The sequence below is a fragment of the Thalassophryne amazonica genome, chromosome 15 (assembly GCF_902500255.1).
Source record: "Thalassophryne amazonica chromosome 15, fThaAma1.1, whole genome shotgun sequence".
Classification (NCBI taxonomy): Eukaryota; Metazoa; Chordata; class Actinopteri; order Batrachoidiformes; family Batrachoididae; genus Thalassophryne; species Thalassophryne amazonica.
The window spans coordinates 50,913,854-50,930,209 of record NC_047117.1 but is presented as its reverse complement, the minus strand read 5'-3'; the positions used below and the strand labels follow the sequence as shown (position 1 = coordinate 50,930,209).

The 16,356-nt window shown below is 45.1% G+C and overlaps 1 protein-coding gene across 1 annotated transcript; it reads left to right on the top strand.

Moving 5' to 3' along the window:
• Window positions 1–5,516: 5,516 nt before the first annotated feature.
• On the top strand, window positions 5,517–15,814 carry xpa (xeroderma pigmentosum, complementation group A). Its single transcript, XM_034188458.1, has 5 exons — window positions 5,517–6,062; window positions 6,135–6,240; window positions 8,641–8,806; window positions 11,064–11,181; window positions 14,586–15,814. Exons 1-5 carry the CDS (start codon window positions 5,786–5,788, stop codon window positions 14,738–14,740), a joined length of 822 nt encoding a protein of 273 aa, XP_034044349.1. The 5' UTR covers window positions 5,517–5,785; the 3' UTR covers window positions 14,741–15,814.
• Window positions 15,815–16,356: the final 542 nt, after the last annotated feature.

The window sequence follows — 16,356 nt, the reverse complement described above, 5'->3', positions numbered from 1 at the left end:
GTCGAGGTGCGTTAAAGCTGTATGGAGAGCTGTGATGATAGCATCCTCTGTGGATCTATTTGCCCTATAGGCATATTGATGCTGGTCCAGATTAAGGGGAAGGACAGATTTTAAATGCTTCATCACCAGCCTCTCAAAGCACTTAGCCACAATAGGAGTAAGGGCCACCGGTCTGTAGTCATTCATGTTTCTGATGTTACTTTGCTTGGGCAATGGAATGATGGTGGCTGTTTTGAAGCAAGTTGGTACAGTACCTTTGAAGAGAGGTCTTTTAAAAATATCTGCAAAGACATCTGCCAAGTGGTGGGCGCAGTCTTTAACCTCCCTTCCTGGAATTCCATCAGGCCCCTCTGCCTTCCTAGTGTTCATGTTGTATGGCTGGGGGGCCTGGCTGCCTTTTTGTTTCTGTCTTTTGTTTTTCCTTCCAGGTGGCTTGCATTTGGGACTGAGTGGCTGTGTAGCTGAGTTTATCAGGACCTCACCCTGATCACCTGAGGCTGATCACCTGCGGCTCTTCAGGACTCACAGCTGTGGTGCATCTACATGGATTGGAACATGGTGGCATTTAAGACTGGAGTACACAGTGTGTATTTGCCAGAGACTCGACCTTGTGACCAGACGGGTGAGATCGTCGTCTCAAGAGCCATCTCATCATCAGTGGATGCAGAGAACGTCCAGGTTTGATGCACGGTCTGTGAAAGAGGAGGGGGTGAGGTCTCACGCTCGTCAGCACACTTCCTGAGGTACGTTAGATTTTGTGACTAACATTTATACAGTCAGTAAATGTGGTGTCCCTCACACCTTTATTATATTAAGCTGTATGTTGGTCGTTTAAATCAGCTTCCACTGCAGTGGAGTTTTGTGAACTGGATGTTCCATGCCTGCAGGGTGGGAAGCTGATTAGTAACCAAGCCAGGAAGTGTTTGCTGTTTGTGCACCTTTGAGCGTTCTCTCTGTGTGTTGAGTGTGGACTCACATAATGATTCCTTCTTTCACAGACTCGGTTTGTCGCGGCCACCTGGGGGGTGTCGGCGGGGTCCTTGGGTCCGAATTGGTTCTGGCTCCGGACCGTTAGCGCTGCTGGGAGCGCACCGCAATCCACCACGCCAGACCGCGCACTTTTATATTTATCACAGCACTGTTATGTTCATTAAATTCTGTTATCCTTTGTACCGTGCTCTGCTTATTTTATACTGGGTCCTTCAAACGCTGGTCGGTTCTCCGGGCTGCGTCCGACACATAACAGTAGTTTCTGGCCAAACATCGCGGACCCAGCGGTAGCAAAGACGGTAACGCGCCGGGAAGGCAGCAGCAGACGGTCAGAAGTTATCCGGATCAGTTGCGGGTGCTCTCCGCCCGGATGGTGCGCGTTGGAGAACCCATTACTGAATACTGATTTGAGCGCTCATGCAGCCGTGTTCCTGTGTGTACCTTATCCGAGGGTCGTGGTGGAGTGTGACTGGCGACGGCTTTGCGTCGCACTTCGACCGGATAAGAGGTTTGAACGGGAGCTGCAAGAGTGTGTCTGTAATGGGTGCACGCGCACGGCGGAGCTCTGTGGCACGGGTCGCTGTGCTTCCCGTGTGACAGTTGTAGCCCCGTTTCCCCGGATGAAGATAACTACTGCGTCTATTGTGTCAGCTCCGGTGTTATTTAGTTAAATCACATTTTTGGTTGTGTGTTACACAGAGCTGCGCACAGGAAGGCAGCATGAGTTTGTTTTCTCAGTTACCAAAGGGGGTTTTTCATTTTTAGCACTTTGGCTCCCTCTTTTGGTGACTGAGTCACATTACCGTCAAGCTCTTAAGTTGGAACAGGTGTGTTCCATTTGTTTGAGCTTGACGGTATAAATCACTTATTAGTTTTGTGTTGGTTCATTTTTTGTGGGTGTTTTTTGAGTTGGTTTTTGTTTGGGGGTTTTATTTGTACACTATTTAGTGTCTGGGGTCGTGACCCTGCGGTTCTGTCTGGAGCAAAAAAAAGGACCCAAGCAACTTTGTTAGTCTGTTAGTCTTTCTTTTTATTTCTTTCAGTTTCACCTCCCAGGGTTTGATGGGACGGTCCCCTGGGGGGTAATTGGGTTGTTTTTTCTTTTTTTTTTGTTTTGTTTTTGTTATGCCCTCTGTTCTCCTCTGACTCCAGCCGGGTGAGCCGTAGAGTCGGCGTTGCTGGAGTGGTGCAGTTTGGTTATGCTGGGCATTTCCCAGGTAACCTCTGCACCCGGGGGGGGGGGGGGGTATTTTCTTTTTGTTCCCTCTCTTCTCCTCTGGCTCCAGCCGGGTGAGCCGTAGTGTCGGCGTTGCTGGAGTGGTGCAGTTTGGTTATGCTGGGCGTTTCCCAGGTAACCTCTGCACCTGGGGGGGGGGGGATGTTTTTGTTTGTTGATTCCCTGTTCCACCTCCGGCTTCAGCGCGCCTTTGAGCCGTCTGCCATCGGCGTGGCTGAGGTTTGGGGCAGTGGGATATACCCGCAGCTGGTGGCTGGTTTGGAAGTCGGAGGAGTGGCGCCGTTTTGTGCCGTCTGCCATAACCGCTGTTCCACTCCTCCCGGTTGGCTTCTGGGGTATAGTCACGGTTGGTGACACTGGACGTGCTTCCAGTTTCCACTGCGCCAAGGGGGTGGGGTTGGGGTTGTTTTGTTTGTATGTTTTTTTTTTTTTTCTCCTTTTGTTTTCCCCCCAGTTTCCGCCCTCAGGGTTTGACTGTGGTGTCCTCTGGGGGGGAAAGGGCTGTGGGTCCATCTAGCCATAGACGGCCGGGGCTGGGTCCGTTGGTCATGAGGGGAGGCGTCTCCTGGGGTTGATGGAATGGTCCTCTGGGTGGCGCTGGGAGTCCCTGTGGGTGACGTTGGATCCCAGAGGGACCTCGGCTGTGGTTATTACTCCTGGAGCTGGCGGGATGTCCTCTGGGGGGTGTTGGTCCCTACATGTCGTTGGGGGGGGGGGGGGGGGGTGTTTTTTATTTGTTAGCTTAAGTTTGGGTTGTTTTTTCTTTTCTCCCCTTCCCGGGGTTTGATGGAACGGTCCTCTGGGGCGGGGGGTGGGGGGGGGGGTGTTTTTTATTTGTTAGCTTAAGTTTGGGTTGTTTTTCTTTTCTCCCCTTCCCGGGGTTTGATGGAACAGGCCTCTGGGGAGGGGGGGGGGGTGTTTTGGTTGTTTGTGTTTGTCTTTTTTGTTTTATGACTAATCAGACTGTGAACATGGTTGGACAAAGGCTGACCGCACAGGTTCAAGAACTCCTGGCCACACCTGTGCTAATTGACTGATAGAAACAAGGGCAAAGATGCAGCCAGAGGAGAAGACATCTACCGTTCTGTTAGATGAAGATTCTGTTGGAAGATGAATGCGGGAGGTTCCAGCCATGGTCCCTGGAGGGGGGTGTTTCTCCTGGGCCAGGTTTGTGTGGTCGCCAGGAGGCTTCCCGTGAGGGTGGGGTACTGTTGTATGGCTGGGGGGCCTGGCTGCCTTTTTGTTTCCGTCTTTTGTTTTTCCTTCCAGGTGGCTTGCATTTGGGACTGAGTGGCTGTGTAGCTGAGTTTATCAGGACCTCACCCTGATCACCTGAGGCTGATCACCTGCGGCTCGTCAGGACTCACAGCTGTGGTGCATCTACATGGATTGGAACATGGTGGCATTTAAGACTGGAGTACACAGTGTGTATTTGCCAGAGACTCGACCTTGTGACCAGACGGGTGAGATCGTCGTCTCAAGAGCCATCTCATCATCAGTGGATGCAGAGAACGTCCAGGTTTGATGCATGGTCTGTGAAAGAGGAGGGGGTGAGGTCTCACGCTCGTCAGCACACTTCCTGAGGTACGTTAGATTTTGTGACTAACATTTATACAGTCAGTAAATGTGGTGTCCCTCACACCTTTATTATATTGAGCTGTATGTTGGTCGTTTAAATCAGCTTCCACTGCAGTGGAGTTTTGTGAACTGGATGTTCTATGCCTGCAGGGTGGGAAGCTGATTAGTAACCAAGCCAGGAAGTGTTTGCTGTTTGTGCACCTTTGAGCGTTCTCTCTGTGTGTTGAGTGTGGACTCACATAATGATTCCTTCTTTCACAGACTCTTTGTCGACTGTTTGTCGCGGCCACCTGGGGGGTGTCGGCGGGGTCCTTGGGTCCGAATTGGTTCTGGCTCCGGACCGTTAGCGCTGCTGGGAGCGCACCGCAAAACCACCACGCCAGACCGCGCACTTTTATATTTATCACAGCACTGTTATGTTCATTAAATTCTGTTATCCTTTGTACCGTGCTCTGCTTATTTTATACTGGGTCCTTCAAACGCTGGTCGGTTCTCCGGGCTGCGTCCGACACATAACAGTTCACAGACTTAAAGATCTGCCTCACCTCCTCTGCTGAAACAGTGAGTGGATAGTCTGTGCCACCAGAGGGGTGGGGAATAGCTCCGTTGTTAAGTCCTTTTGTTTCAAAACGGGCATAAAAATGATTGAGCTCCTCAGCCAGGGAGACATTAATGTCTGCAGTTGGTTCACGGGTGCCTCTGTGGTTTGTGATCTGCTGGATCCCCTGCCACCCTGCCACTGCCAATAGGCAATCAGGTCGGTCAATTGAAGAATTACACAGGTGTCAAAATTTAAAAATGCTCCAATCAAATTGAAAACTATGCCACATTATTTGTCTGATCATAAAGATTCCAAAAAAGTATAGTTTGGACAATCTGTTAACTGAATGTTATGGAGTAAAAACAGTAAGAATTGAGAAAGGTCAAGTTCAGTTTGTACAGGGGTTAAAGTTGCTTCAATTTGGTAAAACGTGATGCAAATTATTGGTTGAGCTAATAGGATTAATAAATGGAATGGTTTTGACAGTGCTGAATGCTTGGTCTCCAAAGTAAAAGTCAAACAAGGTCAACATCCATTGGATTCTATGACATGTGACATATGTTACCCCGTAACGTTATAACTAAGCATGTTTGCAGGCCACACCTGATCAATGAGATTCTTCAAAGCTTATTTAAACTACAACAGCAGCATTTCATTCTGCAAATGAGGACAACAAAGTAGTAGATCAGCTGGCAAAAGCCTCTCTGGAATCAGAAATACAGACCAACTTGGTAAATGTGAAGTCTAAATAATTATCAAGACAGAAATGAACAAAGCATGGCAAAAGCTATGGGACAGGGAATATTAGGGTCCATTTTTTACATAAAATTCAGGGACAGGTTGTATCAAGGAGCCAGGAGGTGGAGATGTATGGAAGAAGTCATCACACCACTACGTAGAGGTCACACATATTTAAATCATACTCTCAGCATCATTAGAAAACATGAAACCAGTCAGTGTTTGAGATGCAGCAGAAGGAAGACTGAGCGCCTGTTGCTGCAGTGCCAAACACATAACAGACAAAGAAGAATTCTGTTAGACAATGTCGATTGATTTATTGATTGATTTTTATTCATATAAAATATGAAATACAGGGTAACACAAAAAAGCAAAAAGAAAAATGCTTGTTTCCACTGTGGCCCAAACAATGGAACATTATGTCAGAACAGTTTAACATTTCAGGGATGGCTTTCTTTTTACTTACACCATGCTTGGAGGCATGTAATTGCATAATTAAAGGGAACAGGGTTATTCAACAGAATGTATTTCTTTTTCTTCCTCGCCTCCCTATTTTCTCCATTTCCTTATGGATATGGCATATACGTCAGACTATTAATGTTCCACTTCCAAACAGTTGGCAGCGGTAATGCACCGTGTCTATTTGCAAACCGCCAAAATACTCGACAAGAAGGAGACAAGGAGCAGAAGAAGAAGAAAAAATGGCGTCGTTAGATGGGGGTCTCGGTTCTGGGCCGACACCAGAACCGACTCCTAAAACCGACCTCTCAGCAGCCATGCGGGCTAAAATCGAACGGAATAGGCAGCGAGCGTTGTTGCTTCGCCAAGCTCGACTAGCGAGTCGCCCTTTTGCGGCGGAGGAGGGCGCAACAATGGCAAAGATCTCCAAAACGGTCGATTCCGGAGCCGGTTTCTTCATCGAGGAAGAGGAGGGTGGAGGTGAGGAACAGCAGGTCAGGAAGGTGGTGCAGCAGCCAGGTGAGTGATGTTTGCTTGTCTGTGTTTTGCGGAGTGTTTTTGTTGCCGTGGTTTGACTGTGTTTATTCGCAGCTCCAGTCATGGAGCCGGACTACCTGCTGTGTGATGACTGTCAGAAGCCCTTCATGGACTCTTTCCTCAGCAACAGCTTCGACCTGCCTGTCTGTGACACATGCAGGTATTCTCAAAGTCGGCCAGTAGCCCAGCGCCCCCTGATGGCCGTTTTTAAGTCGGTGAAAACATCACCGAACTCGGTAGCCTACAAATATATGTATTTTGGTAATTTCTCGAAGGGGTTAGACTTGTCAGTAAAGTCAATAATGTACAGTGTTTTATTTCATGTCAGTTTGGTGTATAAATCTCGTCGGTCCAGGCAATGAGAGCTGTCCACTGACTGTTAGAAGCAAGCTATAGACAAAAACCAAACCAGCTGATTTTAATAGAACAGCATACAGCCCGAGTGTGTTTTCACAGAGCGGCCAGTCGCACATGTGTGCAGAAGTACGAGTTCTTACCTTCGGCTTCGCCACTTCACCAGAAGTAACGTGTACCCGGCCGCGAGAATATACACATTAAATCAGGGGTCACAAACCCTGTTCCTGGAGGGCACCTACCCTGCATGTTTTCTAACTCTTACTGATCCACTCCAAGGCAATTAACTATCAGGTGTGCTCAAGCAATCAGCAGCTGGAAGGGGCTCTCCAAGAACTGGAAACTTGTTGGCGGAGGTTTGTGCGCTACAAGCGCAGTGCTCTAGTTCAAAATGTAGTCAATTCTATATAAAGACAGTTTTCATTTGGTATCTTGTATGTCTCGTTTGCTTAAAAGATGACGATTTGGTAACTCTTTGTGTTGTGTGAGGGGGAAAGAGTTATTTCATAGGCGGACATTTTGTTGTGGCAAGCAGAGTTGGTGGCCAATTGGTTAATGCACTTGGTTTCAGTGCGGAAGGTTCCCGGTTCAGATCCCATCCCTGCCACATTTCTCCATGTAATGCGGACTTGCATCAGGAAGGGCATCCGGCATAAAACGTCAACATGCAGCTCCACCTTGGATTTGCTGTGGCAACTCCAAGTGCCAACTCCAAGGGACCTGCCTAACCACATTTTGTTATGACTAGGTAGGTCAATAAAAGTGCTTGTGTGTCATCGTGAGTCCCAGAATGTTTACTGTTACCAGTTATTTTTGTAATATAGATGTCCTAAGCTTTCTAATGATACCAAATTTCTAGGGTTTTTTTGGGTGGGGGGTGCACATTGGATGATGCTGGCCCATGGCCTATATGAATTGGTGGAAGATTTCATGGATGGGATGTTCATCGAATAGAGACACTGCCATGGGTTTTTATGACTAATATATAAAACATCAAATGACATGAAATATATTGTTTACTTGCCGCAGCTGCTCTCCCAAGATTTGATGTAGCTTATACACAAGGTCAACAAGATTTCTTGCGACCAATTGACCTTTCATCAGCCGGTGCAGGAGCTTTTGACAGGCAAACTCCCTCATACTACATTTTTCCAGAAAAATCCCTGGTATGTAATCTGTTGTTGAGCATAGTGACCATCATGAAGTTTCTGAAAATTGGCATTCATATTGCGATATTGTGATCCGCAAAAGCGAATCACTGGATGGAATCTGTGCAGATAGGGTTTAATATGCCTCTTTTATGTTCATTTTATAGATCTCTTTGGTTTTATTTTGTTACTCCATCTTCAAATTCCTGCTTAATGTGGGTTTGGCTGCGCAGTTACTTTGATGCCAAGTTAAAATTAAAGGCTAAAGAGTAATTTTAAAAAAGGCTAATTTTATTTTTCCCTTAAAATTTAGCATTCACTAAACAGAATGAAAAGCTAACTTGTTTCAAGTAATGAGGTCTAGAATTAAATAACAGTAAATATTATTTTTATCTTTATGGTTTGAAAGGTGGCCAGAACTATGAGGAGCGTAGCACAATTTACAATCATGATTATTCTTGTACGACCTATGCTTTGTGTCTTCTTTCAGGAGTCGTAGTGAGGTGTGGTATGAAAGAAGAGTCGAGGGAAAAAAAACAGTTATATTCAGATGTGAATTTTCAAATATGGCAGGAGTATAATGCCCTAAAGTGTTACACTCCTGACACTTTTGTGTGTGTGTGTCTGGATATACTCACTGTTCATTGACCTTGTTAAATCTCCAGAAAGATAATGTACATCCATAATCCCTTGAACGGCATGCCGCACTCTTCAGCAGACAACGGTTTTCAGATACATTTTAGCTTTGTAGTAGCATCTTGTTATAACCACAGACCTGAGCGCATCGACTGCACACAGTACTTTTGTGAACATGCCCGGTACTTCCCATGTTGCGGTGCTGTGTTCAGTGTCACTTATAATCGGCAGTAACCTGGTGTATAATAATGTACTATGAAACACAGCTTCAGACTGTTTCATGAATTGGGCCTGATTTCCTTATCTTTGGAATCAGGAAGGCAAAAAATCGGCAGTGGGAGACTGGCCTTAATCTCATTTCAGTGAGGATGGATGAGAAAGATTTTTCTCCTGATTTGACAGAAAACTGTTTTTTTTTCCAGAGACAATGAGCAGAAGCACAGGCTGATCTCTCGCACTGAGGCCAAGCAGCAGTACCTGCTGAAGGACTGTGACCTGGACAAGCGAGAGCCTCCGCTCAGGTTCATACTGAAGAAGAACCCTCACAACTCACGCTGGGGAGACATGAAGCTCTACCTCAAGCAACAGGTACTCACTGAAATATTGGGACACTTCAAGGGCCCTATCTCGACATTCTATGACACACAGTGTGCAACACATAGTGCAAGTCCATTTATGGCCTGTTTGACTCCTTTTTTTTTTTTTGCTATTTAAACTGTGTGCAACTCCATGCAGCCAAACTCTTCTTGATGTGTCTGATTAATTTTCGCTTTGGATGTAGAGTTGTGGGCTACCACCAAGACTGTAGGCCTCTCTGAAGCGAGCAGCATACTACGTCACACCGGGACACTGCTGGTGTCTGACGTGCGCTCAGCCCAGTCTCACGCTTTTTTTTATGTTCTCGTCATGAAATGAGTCACATTTTCTGGATTTTTTTTTTCTTTTTTCTAACCCCCCCACTTACTTTGCATTCTGTGCTCCTGTCACGAAAAGTGCCACATTTTCGTGACAGGAGCACGAACCTTAAACTAATTTACTTTTTGTGATGCCATTACAGAATGGGGTGTGATAGGGTTGCGTGCGTTAGGACTCCCTACTGTAGCCCAGGAGGTGTTCAGCTTTTACCACCAAAACAGTAATGTTAACAAAATGACAAATAGAGTTCTACAGCAACATCAGCATATGTTAAACTTCAGAGAATGGATGCCTTTGGCCAACCATTGCTACCTCTGCCTACCACCAGAGGAAGGGCTGAGAAATATGCGTCAGATCTTTGTGATGTCATAAATTAAGAATGCTAAAGATTGACATCAAAAGAAAATTCTTGCACCTTTTAATATCAATGATAAAAGTGGAGATTTTGAAACTCACCAACAATTTGCTGAAGTGTTTCTTCACACAGGGACCATCTCTCTATGAAACCTGTCATCTGAACCAGTTTTTTGATTTGGCAAAGAAGAGCAGTGACATAACACCCACCTTTCAGCTGCAATCTTATCAAATATGACTTTCTGTTATGACACACACACACACAGGTGAGCCCTGTTAACTCACACACACACGTAAGTCACAATTCAGTTTTACTCGCAGTCATGTTGTGGTCCACGAAAATGTAGGCTACCGTATGTCAATTTTGATTTGACCATTTTTGGGAGGGATAGTCAATGTGGAAGATTCTGGAGGATTGAACATTTTTGAATGTGACTTTTTAGACCTTTACATCCGGTTCAGATTGGGAAAGAATTTATACACGCACCTGCCACAATGGTGGGCACATGTGGCAGATGTGTGTAGTGGGCTTCAAATCGTCCACACTGACGAAGCCCTCATCGCGGATGTGCAGCAGCCGGAGGAGGAAGAAAAAGATCCCAAACCCGCTCCAGATGAAGAAATCATCACCACCCAGGAAGGAAATCACGCTTAAAATGGTTGAATCTATTGTAATACGATCAAGGTAAGCTGATTTTTTTTTTTTTTTTTTTTTTTTTTTTTTTGGTCAACCTCATTTACCCGCGGTTTTAGATAACTCGCGGTCCGATTTTGTGGACTGCAACTCAGGTGAGATCACAGGGTTCACCTGTATATACGTGTGAGTGTATAATAATCTTCCTGCTCAAACAGCACATCAAAATTGAGTCAAACCTGGCACACGTGTACTTTGACATATGAGAATTGACACAAGCTATTGAGCACTTTAATAGTAGTAGTAGTTGTTGGGAGAGACACTTCTGTGCTGCATCTTCATCGGCAAGTGTGATAAAACATTGGCGTCATGCTTTTTTCTTTTTTTTTTGCTTTTTAAACTTTTTACCTATTAATATTTGCAAGTAGTGTAGTAGTAGCTGCTGCTGTTTTTTCTTGAGGCAGGTTTATTTGAACCCCAACAGTTCTCCAGAATTTGGGATGGGTGGGAGGTGATAGCTTTGTTGGTGAAGATGACCCACCCAGTCTAGTTTATAAGCAGTGAAAAAAGCACTGCTTTTAACAGTCAAACAGGCCAGGGCGTTTGTCCAATTATGGACAGTCAGATTTGTTACATTGTTTGAATCCAAATCATTATCTATCAGTGAGGTGACGTGACAGAAAAGTCACTGTATCCATCCAGATGTGCGCTCATCAGGTCTACAGGATACAGTACACTGCAGATGACAAACCCATGTCATTTGGGCCAGAATTCAACATGTACAAACTACATTTACATGCAGAGAGCATATTGTAAGATTTCCACATCAGTGTTGGCTGTGACAGGTACGTAACTGTAGGACATGTGACCCTCGTCCTGTTTGGTTCTCTTACATATGCTGGCATGAAATGTATTTGTGCACGTGTGTGCATGTTGCTGCAGGTGGAGAAGCGATGCATGGAGGTTTGGGGTTCAGAAGAAGCTCTGGAGGAGGCCAAGGAGACAAGAGAAGAGAACAGAGAGGTGCAGAAACAAAAGCGCTTCAACAAGAAGGTCAAAGGTTGGTTTTTAAAGGTATTTTTTCAGCTTCCGTTTGTAAACGGCATCAGTCAGCCGGTGTCACAGACCAAACGGTCCCTCTAAAAATCAGTCCGCCCTGCTTTCACTGCACATGCGTCATTAGCAGTGAATCACCGATTATCACGTTGTTTCTGCTTAAAACTGCAGTCATCTGTCTCAGCGACATATCTGAAGCTTTTGTACAAAAATCATTTCCACATTAATTCAGCATTATTTCATCGTAAAAGATGGAGGAAGTGATCAGAGCGCCGCAGCTCCACAGGGTGCTAGCTGTTGCGTTCACTGCATGGCCGCCATTTCAAAGCGTCACAGATTATGGTCTCGTTTCTACTTAAAACTGACTTTAGAACGATTTAAGAGGCTTTACCTTGTCATCTGGTGGTTAATAATCACATTAATCCATTTGATCGCTTTAGGTAAAGAGACTGTCTCAGACGAGCTGCTGAGCTCCTACATGACGCATGCGCAGTGAAGGCAGGGCAGACCGCTTGGTCTGCAACACCGGTTTCTACAACTGCAGTGCACTTATGTTATTGTCTCAGCAACATTCCCAAAACAAATCTTGAGTTCAGGCATGTTTTTAGAGATACTAATCTTTATCAACAGAGGAAAATGTGGATATTTTCATATTTATAATAATAACAATACTACATTTTATTTGTTAGGTGCCTTTCTGGGCACTCAAGGTCGCCTTACACCAATACAACAACAATATAAAATGACATTAAAACAAAGTTAAAAACAGTTGGAGGGAGCGGAGGGAACGGGCAAGTGAGTTGATGTAGATGAGGTCAGTCAAGTACGGGGGGGGCGAGGTTGTGGATGGCTTTAAATGTGAGGAGCACAAGTTTGTAGTAGATGTGGTGAGAGATGGGGAGCCAGTGAAGCTGCTGGAGAACCGGGGTGATGTGATTTATGGAGGGTGTGTGTGATGATGCAGGCAGCAGAATTCTGGACCAGTTGTAGTTTATGAATAGTTTTGTGGGGGGAGACCAAACAGGAGGGAGTTGCAGTAGTCCAGACGGGAAGTGACGAGGACGGCGGTGTAGTGAGGACTGAGGAAGGGACGAAGCCGGTGGATGTTTCGGAGGTGAAAGTAAGTGGAGCAGACGATGTTATACAGTAGTGTTCAGAATAATAGTAGTGCTATGTGACTAAAAATATTAATCCAGGTTTTGAGTATATTTCTTATTGTTACATGGGAAACAAGGTACCAGTAGATTCTCACATATCCAACAAGACCAAGCATTCATGATATGCACACTTAAGGCTATGAAATTGGGCTATTAGTAAAAAAAAAAAGTAGAAAAGAGGGTGTTCACAATAACAGTAGTGTGGCATTCAGTCAGTGAGTTCGTCAGTTTTGTGGAACAAACAGGTGTGAATCAGGTGTCTCCTATGTCAGGATGAAGCCAGCACCTGTTGAACATTCTTTTCTCTTTGAAAGCCTGAGGAAAATGGGACGTTCAAGACATTGTTCAGAAGAACAGCGTAGTTTGATTAAAAAGTTGATTGGAGAGGGGAAAACATACGCAGGTGCAGCAAATTATAGGCTGTTCATCTACAATGATCTCCAATGCTTTAAAATGAACAAATAAAACAGAGACGCGTGGAAGAAAACCGAAAACCATCAAAATGGATAAAAGAATAACCAGAATAGCAAAGGCTCACCCATTGATCAGCTCCAGGATGATCAAAGACAGTCTGGAGTTACCTGTAAGTGCTGTGACAGTTAGATGCCTGTGTGAAGCTAATTTATTTGCAAGAATCCCCCGCAAAGTCCCTCTGTTGAATAAAAGATGTGCAAAAGAGGTTACAATTTGCCAAAGAACACATCAGCTGGCCTAAAGAGAAATGGAGGAATATTTTGGGGACTGATGAGAGTAAAATTGTTCTTTTTAGGTCCAAGGGCCGTAGACAGTTTGTAAGACGACCCCCAAACTCTGAATTCAAGCCACAGTTCACAGTGAAGCATGGTGGTGCAAGCATCATGATATGGGCATGTTTCTCCTACTGTGGTGTTGGGCCTATATATCGCATATCAGGTATCATGGATCAGTTTGGATATGTCAAAATACTTGGTCATGTTGCCTTATGCTGAAGAGGACATGCCCTTGAAATGGGTGTTTCAACAAGACAATGACCCCAAGCACACTAGTAAATGAGCAAAATCTTGGTTCCAAACCAACAAAATTAATGCCTCGCGGATGTGAAGAAATCATGAAAAACTGGTTATACAACTAAATACTAGTTTAGGGATTCACAGGATTGCTAAAAAAAAAAGCAGTTTGAACATAATAGTTTTGAGTTTGTAGCGTCAACAGCAGATGCTACTATTATTGTGAACACCCCCTTTTCTACTTTTTTTTTACTAATAGCCCAATTTCATAGCTTTAAGAGTGTGCATATCATGAATGCTTGGTCTTGTTGGATTTGTGAGAATTTACTGGTACCTTGTTTTCCATGTAACAATAAGAAATACACTCAAAACCTGGATTAATCTTTTTAGTCACATAGCACTACTATTATTCTGAACACTACTGTATGTGCGGTGAAGGAGAGGGAGCTGTTGAGGATGACACCCAGACTCTTTACCTGAGGGGAAGGGAAGACCGGGACGCCGTTAATGAAAATGGAGAATGGTTGGGTTTTGTTAAGGGTGGATTTGGTGCCGGTAAGTAGGAATTCAGTTTTATTGCTGTTTAATTTCAGGAGGTTTGAGGTAAACTAGGAGTTGATTTAAGAGAGGCAGTTGGTTAGGGATGATGGTGGAAGAGTGGTGTTGGGTTTACTGGAAATATAGAGCTGGGTGTCATCCGCGTAGCAGTGGAAATTTGATGCTTTCTGAAGATGTGGCCAAGGGGGAGTAAGTAGATAATGAACAGGAGGGGGCCTAGGACAGAACCCTGAGGAACACCAGAAGTGAGGTGAAAGATTTTAGCTGGATAAACTGAGTGCGGTCTGAGAGGTAATAATGGAACTAGGTAAGGGGTTTGCCAGTAATGCCAATGGAGACAAGATGGTCTAGAAGGATGGGGTGTGAGATGGTGTCAAAGGCTGAACTGAGATCTCGCAGCAGGCGGATGGATAGTGAACCAGAGTCAGCAGGTCATTGGTAATTTTAAGAACAGTTTCAGTGCTATGGAGGGAATGGAAGCCAGATTGAAATTTTTCATGCAAGTTATTGGAGGAAAGGTGGGTTTGTAGTTGAGCAGCAGATTTTTCAAGAAGTTTTGAGATGAAAGGAAGATTTGATATTTAAGCCTTTTGCTTGGTCAACAAGCACTGTGTTCTGCTTCTAATTTGTGAAGCAGAGTTTATTTACTGGGTAAGGAGATGATTTGTGATATTGACTGTCGCCTGAATGTTCCGTGTCTGCTGCAGAGCTGCGCTGGGCGGTGAGGAGCAGCACATGGACCAAAGACAGCAGTGTTCACCAACATGAGTACGGAGCAGAGGAGGTGGTGGACGCAGAGGAGGACCTCTACAAGAAAACCTGCACCACCTGCGGGCACGAACTTACCTATGAGAGGATGTAGACAAACTGTTCATGGTTTCATTCTCACTGCTGGATAAACTTTGGCAGAAATATCTAAGACACTTGCTACAACCCTTGTTCCTTTTTTCTTACTGGAATTAACTTTTCTAGTTCAGCAAATAGATCAAAGATGATTCATTTTCTTTCTTTACCCCTCATCCTGACATCCAGCAACAAATGGATCTGACAAACAGCTATATAATGAGCGGCATAGCAGACCAGTTGACCCGTACAGACCACTGTCCCTGCAAAGTTGCATTGAAATCCAAATAGTCGTGTGTTTGAGTGCAGTACATTAAGTGATTGACACCTCGGGCTTGGTCCAAGAACAATGCAGTTTTGTGTCCATTCCTCAGACAGAATTACCTCTGAGTTGAATAGTTTAAAAAAAAAGTTTGCATGGTTTTCTGTCAAGTTGTGCCATGCGGTCCTGAACTGAGTGTGGGTGGGGCCGAGGTGGCTGGGAGTCCACATAACTCTGCATGGAAACAGGTGCTGCTGCTTGGCAGGACTCAGCACTGAATGCTGTCAAACACAGGCTCAAATCGGGTGAAAATCCTGAGAAGAGCAGCGGCAGAATGGAAGCAGAGAGACTGAACCACAAAAACACATGACAGGAGCCAAGTAAATGTAGTGATGGATGCTGGACTTGAGCTAATTTTTGCTCAAGATCAATTTAGCAAATAGCAAGGTTACATTTTCAGAGAAAGAAGCTTGTATAAAGTGCCCAAGGCATTTTCTGTTAAAACCAGAAAAGACTGATTCCTATACATTGACCTGAGTTTAAAAATTGCTGTTGGCATGCTGTATCTTTAACCTTTCACCCCCTAATTTGCATAAAGTAAAATGGCCACCAATTACATCAAAATTTCCACAATTTTGGTTGTACATGTACTACAAAAAAAACTAAACATCCTTTTCTATGGTTTTCACCTGCTGAATTCATATATTGTTCAAGAGCGAGGGACAGATGGAGCGCAAGATTGACAGACAGATCGGTGCAGCATCTGTAGTGATGCGGTCGCTGTATCGGACCATCGTGGTGAAGAGAGCTGAGCAGGGGGCAAAGCTCTCAGTTTACTGATCGATCTACGTTCCGACCCTCACCTATGGTCCTGAGATTTGGCTCATGATCGAAAGAACGAGATCGCGAGTACAAGCGGCCGAGATAAGTTTCCTCCGCACGGTGGCTGGGCGCTCCCTTAGCGATAGGGTGAGGAGCTCGGTCACTCGGGAGGAGCTCGGAGTCAAGCCGCTGCTCCTCCACGTCGAAAGGAGCCAGCTGAGGTGGCTCAGGCATCTTTTCCGGATGCCCCCTGGACGCCTTGCTGTTTGGAGGAAACAAGGCACCACCCCTACATTCTTATGCTGTGGGGATGTTTTTCAGCAGCAGGAACTGGCAGACTTAGGATTGAAAAGATTAATGCAGCAATGTACAGAGACAGCCTGGATGAAAACCTGCACTCAAGCTCAGACTGCGGTGACTGTTAATCTTTCAGCAGGACAGTGACCCTAAGCGTACAGCCAAGAAATCAAAGGAGTGGCTTCAGGACAACTCAGTGTCCATGAGTGGCCCAGCCAGAATCCGATTGACCATTTCTGGAGAGATCTGAAAAT

Bases quoted from the DNA above. Each gene is read 5' to 3' on its own strand.
- xpa (XM_034188458.1), top strand. From the start codon at position 5,786: ATGGCGTCGTTAGATGGGGGTCTCGGTTCTGGGCCGACACCAGAACCG. The intron at 6,063-6,134 runs GTGAGTGATGTT...GTTTATTCGCAG, and splicing joins GAAGGTGGTGCAGCAGCCAG to CTCCAGTCATGGAGCCGGAC. The intron at 8,807-11,063 runs GTACTCACTGAA...ATGTTGCTGCAG, and splicing joins AGCTCTACCTCAAGCAACAG to GTGGAGAAGCGATGCATGGA.